Source organism: Cryptomeria japonica, chromosome 6 (assembly GCF_030272615.1).
Source record: "Cryptomeria japonica chromosome 6, Sugi_1.0, whole genome shotgun sequence".
NCBI lineage: Eukaryota > Viridiplantae > Streptophyta > Pinopsida > Cupressales > Cupressaceae > Cryptomeria > Cryptomeria japonica.
In genome coordinates, this window is record NC_081410.1 from 407487127 (window position 1) to 407494669 (window position 7543).

At 37.2% G+C, this 7543-nt stretch overlaps 1 protein-coding gene across 1 annotated transcript in view; it reads right to left on the reverse strand.

The window, feature by feature from the left end:
- LOC131065853 (exocyst complex component SEC8) overlaps positions 1–6645 on the reverse strand; it is a 246086-nt gene extending 239441 nt beyond the window's left edge. Inside the window, exon 1 of the mRNA XM_058000496.2 lies at positions 6205–6645. Coding sequence (XP_057856479.2) covers positions 6205–6231 — 27 coding nt within the window. The 5' untranslated portion in view covers positions 6232–6645. The remainder of the gene's footprint in view (positions 1–6204) is intronic.
- Between the last annotated feature and the right edge of the window lie 898 nt (positions 6646–7543).

Genomic DNA, 7543 nt, shown 5'->3' on the forward strand with positions numbered 1-7543 from the left:
GACTCGGACTCGGACTCGGACTCGGGACTCGGGACTCGGGACTCGGGACTCGGAGTCAAACTCGGCTGGACTCAGGAAAGTGAAAAACTCAAGAAATTTAGAAATTTTTAAAGATTTAAAATTTGTTTCATGCACCCTTTATTGAATACACCTTAAAGACACAATAACATCATCAAAATTGGCTCATTTGATTACATACACAAGTATACATCAATCACAGAAGCATAAACGCAAATTGTAGGTGAAGGAAATAACAAACATAGATTTATAAATATTGTCAAATGTATACAATATTACAAAACTCATGGAATAAAAAATCCATGTTATCATATGATCATCATCAAATGTTCCATACAAATACCAAAGGTAAATACAACTACAAGCCTATGGCTCAGAGGAGCCTGCACCCTTCGGCCCTGGCCCCGGCCCCGGCCCCCTGCGAAGGCATTTGAGGTAGGTCCTGGATGATTCGACAACCATAGTCACTCCCCGTGACACCATGCCATGCTCACCAACATCAAGAACATCTATGTCACTATTTACCTCTGAATCTCCTGTCTCTACTCGTGCTCTCCACTCCTCTGCCATGGCTACAGTCTCAGCCTCTATATCTACCTAGTCGATCCAATCAGTGTTAGACTCGGAGGTTAAATTTCCCTACTTCTATTGATGCAGTTTCCCCCCATATTTTTCAACGGGGATTTGGGGGCAGCGCCACCAAGGTGGGGTCAAGGGGCTGCGCCCCTTGCGCGCTCCCTGTCGCGATACAAGGTAGGGTCGAGGGGCAGCACCCCACGAGGCCAAAAAGACTTTTATTATTTAGTAAAGGCATCAGGTGTTATTTTTCTATTGGTTGACATGTTGTAACCCTAATTTTTCTCATTCTCAAGCGGAGGTTGTAGTGAACAAAGACGAGATTATTCATTTTTTTTAAACTTTAAAAAATGCATTTTTTTGGTCTTTTTTGGGCCTTGCGCCGGTCGAGTCCCAGGCACAAGACTCACCGAGTTTGGCGAGTTTATGCCAAACTCGCCAACTCAGCAAGTCTGGTGAGTTCGCCCCCTGGACTCGAACGAGTCTGAGTCTGAGCTCGCCAGACTCAGGGGGCATGAATCGTACTCGGACTCGCCGAGTTTGGCGAGTCCTTGGCGATTTTCCGATCTTTGCAAGAGAGTGCCACAAGAGTTACCCCATATAGAGATCCTAAAGTTGCTTGAGGGTACAAGGCAGCCATTCGTAGACTCTTTCCCCAAGACCTACGACCCAAGGTGAGGACTGAATTCATGAGTTTTTCAAGCACAAATGATTGTGGTCTTGAAGCTCTTTGGGACAAGAATAAGGTTCTTGCTCATACTTAGTGGTACTTCCATGGAGAAGCATACCAGCACCTACAACCTTTTGCCATCAAAGTTTAAAAGAAATCTTCTATCTTGTTTATATTTTAGATTTTAATTTATAACTCTTAACTCTCTAATTTCAAAATCCTAATAGGTTGCTAGTTCATCTTCATCCAAGAGGAATTGGAGCACATACTCCACCCACTCAATAAAATGCAATAGACTACACTCCAAAAAGGCAGAGGACTTGATCTTTGTACATCCAAACTTGCGGCTCATCACACACAAAGAAAATGCCTACAAAGAAGGGGAAACAAAGCAATGGGATATTGATCCAGAGCATGCCGAGTTGGATGATTCAATTGCCCACCTTGATGCACTTGGAGTTGATGACATTGATGACCATGAGCTACCTAGTGATCATGAGATTGACTATGCTAGTACCGCTGCCAATGCTAGTGCCAGTGCTACTACCAGTGGCACTATTTGTGGTTCTTCTAATCTACCACGGCATATGGAGGATGATGATGATATTTTTGATGACCCATATGATATATGATCAGTGATGGCTGATTGTTGTAGCTTGACATTAACTAAAACATTAATATGGTAGTGTATTTACTGTTTTGCTATGTTATTTGAACTAAAACTTTAATATATGATAGTGTATTTTGCTACGTTATTTGACTATTAGCATAGTGGTGTATTTTTTACTTAACTACTGCTGCATATATGTATATATTTTTTATTTTTATATGTTTTTGTACTAACGAACCCAAAACCCCAAAAAAAAATTGCAAAATCTCAAACCCGAACCCGAGACCAAACCGGAACCGGCAACTTATCCTTCAGCAATCTCCAGTGTAAAGGTGGGAGATTATTTGTGCAAAATGTCATGCAATGGATTGGAAGTGTGGGCTTGGAAAGACATCAAAGAAGAGGAAACCCCTGAAATTCAAAAGCATACCTTAAGGTTGAACTTTCCTTGAGGAAAGTCTTCATCAAGGAGTCCGCTGACATCATTAAATAGAGTTCAAAGTCAGGATATTAGATAATGAAGCTAGGTTATAAGGTAGCTCAAACACCACATGAGAAAGGAAGGGTCAATGAATATATATTGGAGCAAGTATTCTCTACTGAAGGAAAGCACCTTTGCTTGGACTGCTCTTCATAAAAAACACTTACAGCAGATAGACTCAATCATTTCGGCTTCAATGGTCCATTCAAGTGTGTTCTTTGGAGAAGGCCAGAAGAGACTAATAATCATCTTTTATTGATTGCCCCTTTACCACCTAATGTTGGCAATGGCTGTGTGCAAGGCCTAAGTGCTTGAATGCATTAGCTGATGATCTCATGCATCTTTCCAAATAATGGCCATCTATTTAGAAGGGGTCAATATTTTCTTGTTTATGTACAGTTATCCCCTCACTATTTATTTGGGAAGTATGGAAAGAAAGAAACCAGATGATATTTTTAGATAAGGCAATGAACAAAACCTCATTTCTTATCAAACTTGAAACTACTATTGCAGAAGTGATACGATCTAGAATTCAGAATCAAATCCACAAAAGGGAATGCCTTCTCCTCTTGGGATAGAGAAACATTGTTAAGATGGAGAGCTTGGATCTCCCCCTTATTTATGGGGCAACCGAAATTAATTGTACCATCTACCCAAGATCTTGTATTAAGTGGCAGCCCACTCTGAATGGATGGGTAAAGATGAACTTTGACAAAGCAGCTAGAGGCAATACAAGCAATTTAGGCGCAGGATGTGTTGCCCACGATCACAACAGAAAAATGATATGTGCTGCCTGAAAGAAATTTAAATAGGGCACAAATAACAAAGTGGAGGCACAATTACTGGTACTGAACAACATGTATGTAAAATTAACAGCATGCATAATGTGCAGGTGGAAGGAGATTCTATGATCATCACTGATGCAGTAAGAAAAAGAAATTCTCCCAATTGAAAATCAGCCAGTATCCTTTACAAAGCCCAGAATTTGCTTGACCCTTTTGAAGCTTAAAAGGTACAATATCCATACAGAGAAATAAACAGGAGCTGTTTTTCTGGCAAATTACATGATTGATAACCAAGAAGTCTGCATAATCAATATTCTGACTTTCATTTGGAGTGCAATTTAATCTAATCAATATTTTTGACAAAGAATCAATATGCTTCCAACTTCTTTGGGAAAGGATGGGCAAGGGCAGGCTGGGAACGATCAAAAGGCATCACCTTTATCCTGAAAAAGAACAGATAGATTTGAAACTGGTGAAATGGCAGGGCTTGAATGATGCCTCGATGGTGTATGGTAAAAAATCTTGATCACTGAAGGAAGATATTTGATTTGGTTTGAAATGAAAGCAATGAAAGAGGTGGCATCAGAAGTGCAGTGGGCATGATCCCATCCGCATGTGTAGCAACAGTTAGGTTCACAGTCATTTAGATTATATAGAATAGCCTGAGAGACTGATACTCAAACCAACAGTGTTTAGACTAAAAATTTAACAAAAAGGCACAATGAATAAGAGGATTCATATTCTTGAAGGTAACTTGGAGAATAGGAATACTGGCAGGTTTGACAAAGAAGATTGGAAGTTAATTTTTCGTACTGATTCCAATACTATGGAGAGAGTACTTTGAACAATTGTTGGTTATTATTTACTTGACCAGAATACAGACGGATAACTCGATGAAGTGGCATATACATTCCTTTAAAATATCATGAACCTCCTTCAGGATAAAGGAACTGTCAAAGGGCTTGCCAAACATACTTGGAAAGGCTTACTGTGAATGTTCAGTCTCTCATAGATAACTATGACAGAGAGGCATATGAAGCGGATCTTGGAAGTCTACCCAGCTTGGGCTGCCATATTATTCCAAGAGTACTCAAAAAAGATCAGAGAAGTTTTGGCAAGTGACTTCCCCCAGAGCTTTTAAGCAGATCTGGAATGTTCACTGCTGAAGACGAATGTGAATGGGCTAAACAGGTTGCTAGAGCTGTACATTTTTTGCCAGCACAAGTCCCCACATGGGGTGGCTATGAGTAGTCTCCAATGCCTGTAACAAGCAACGGTTCCACCAGCAGCAATGAATAACTAGAGATCATAGAGTAAATATAGGAATTGTAACCAAAAAATGTAACTAAAGTATGTAATAGGAGGATAGTTAAAGCCTTCAACTTTAGAATGTCTCCAATTGAATGAGACATCTCTGAAAATGTATTTTCTGATTATTTTAATAGATAGGGAGCAGACCCCTACATCTTCGTTTTACTGATCCACCATATATTTATATATTCTTGCTCCATATTGTGCATTTTGCCTCTTATCAAGTTTTTTCCTCATGTTTGTCATATGTGCAATAAAAAGGAAACGCCAGAATTGAAGCAATGTGATTGCATATATGTTCATCCTGTCCAATTTCCTAAACAACAAACAGTGGCATTATGTCTTACTTGAAGGACTTCCTCTGTTACTTATGGTAAGCCAAATACTGATAACAGTGGAGCAATAAGCCATTTGGCACACTAGTACTGAATATTATTTCCATACAACCAGCTGTATAAATTCACCATAAAGTTCAAACAAGTTTTATAAACTTCGTGAAAGTGTCATAAGCCATAAAATGTTCTGATGGATATACTAACTTCATTTTTGGTTCTTATCAGGTGTTTGCCAGCAAGAAGTCCAGCCATATTCAAGCATATGCAGATGTCCTTACAATACAACCTCACAAGTTACAAAGGAGTCCTAAAGCTAGCCAGGCGACTCTCAGGATTTTTAAAAGGTAAACTTTTGATGAAAACTTTTACATATGTATGTACTATATACTATAATCATAGTTAACTCAGATTTGGCTCTAACTTGGCAACTTGAAGTAAGGTGTCTTATGATGGGCTCAAAGACCATCATACAGGTGAGAATAATATTTGCTGGTAAATCTTTTACTCTCGTTGACTGTAAATTATTCGCAAAACGATAAATTAAAAAGCATCTTATACATAGCACTGAACTCATCAAATTCATAATCCATGGCTGATTATCACCAGCAACTAAAAGTAGGTTGGCTACTATTATGATCCAGCCCTGGATTATCATGGCAAAATGCAATAGTTAATGCTCTAATTCAATCCTTGTGCCTAGTAATCAATATAAATTGACCTCGGAAAGAATTTAAAAAGGATAGAGAAATAAAAGATAAATTTTAAATGGTTTGGTGATCAATGCAAATGTTGACAAATAAAGAGCTCTACCATACAAAACGTTTGCTAGAATACCCGAATGGGCCTGATATTGAAAGACCTCTCTTTTAATTGTGGAGTTGATTTGAATTAGTGGAGTTGCAAGGTAAGCATACCCCATAGTTCAAGCACGGTCAGGGATTCAGTATAGTCTCACATGTCTCACATGCGTAATACCTCCCTGTAGTCTAAACACAATTAAGTGCCCATAGCGGAAGGCATCACAGAGAATGAAAAGGACCTCTCTTTTCCTTAACTACTACATGTTTCGACATGTTAAGCTAATAGAGGGATATCTCATTGAAATTTCCAAGACACTTTGCCAATTCTAGAATTTTATTTAACAATAGTCGGCGTTTCAGTGTTTCAATCGATCAGCTAGGCAAGCTATCTTATCTGAGTTATGATAGTCTTAAGCTGGCATGTTCTAAAGTCAGAAGGCTTTGAAGCGAAATATTTACACGCCTTATGCTCGTTCCAGTCATAAAACACTATAACGGATCGATTAATGTGATACGATCGAAAACTTAGTCAGCGGAAAGAAAGCTAAGACGTGCAATTTAACAAAATAATAAATTAATGACCAGGAAATAGATAATAAATGGAGCTGAATGACTCACATCCCAGTCGACTTTATCAGCTGCCATGCTCCTCTGCGTCAACCGCCCCTTTCAATTCAGATGGACCTTATTCAATGTATTTTACTGCAAGGTGAATTGGATCCGGGTTGCATGATCCAATCTCTGTACAAGGCAAACAAAAATTACAGATTTGATTTGGCTTTCACTGATTCAAAATACAAATGAATAGACAAGCGGTTTTAATGTGCTTGTTTTATCAGATTAACAAATTGAAGAAATGCTTCATCCTTCCTCGTCATTTCCTCCATGAGACCAAAAGCATTCGAAATGCTTCTACCCGATCTTAAATACGCCTCTTCTGTTTTCGAGTATGTTTGATCTATCGGTCAGAAATACAATTTAATTGATTATGAAAAATTAGAAAACTAAAAATACTTCTCTGAAGCCGCTTATAGATATTGTCGACATGTAGACATCAATTTAACCTTGTATTTCTTTGTTTTAAGGTATACAAATAGTTTCCGGTTTTTTTATTCATAATTTTGGATTTTGGATTTTTTCAACAGAAGAAAATTATACTGTGTTTTTCAAAAAGACATACTAAAAGGGTAATGATGAGAAGGTGGGGGTAGAATTTAAGTAGCTAAAAAGTTAATATCCACGTGGGCCACAATAAATGCCATGCGGATTTCACCATCTTCATTGCATGAAATGTAGTTTTTAATACCTTGCATCCTTCACAAAACTTCTTTCTAATATTAGTTACAATAGGAAAATTACATACCAATGTTATTGAATTTATATATATACTTTTATATTAGTATATTTATATTAAAAAAATATATGTAAAATATGTTGAGAGATATCTTATAATAGAAAAGAATCATTGTAAAATAAATATTTTCCTAAAATGCTAAATATCAAGAATACAAATTCACTAAATTCCTCATGCAAAAAGTTGTGAATCTAGTTGGAGACAAGTGGTGAGGGTTCTATTTTATTTGGAGTAATAAAATTAGACCTCCACAAAAACTGAAACGTGACATATTTCATGCATTTATCCGTCATTTGCATGTCAAATTGTTTCAAAAATAGATTTCATCTTAATATTAAAAAAATATTTTATTGATCAAAAATAAAACAATACATTTCAGGATTTATTTCACTTTCTCCTGACCTCGAAGTAAACATAATCACACATCATGGAAAAATACATTTTTACCATCATCCATGTCATTTTCCCTAGCTTCCATATATAATGAAATTAGCATTTAGTGTTTTCAATCCTAACTCATTTATCTAAGCTAATAACTAATTTATCACTTAATTATTAATTTATTCTATTCACCGTTCTTTAATAGATCTCATAAAAAAAATT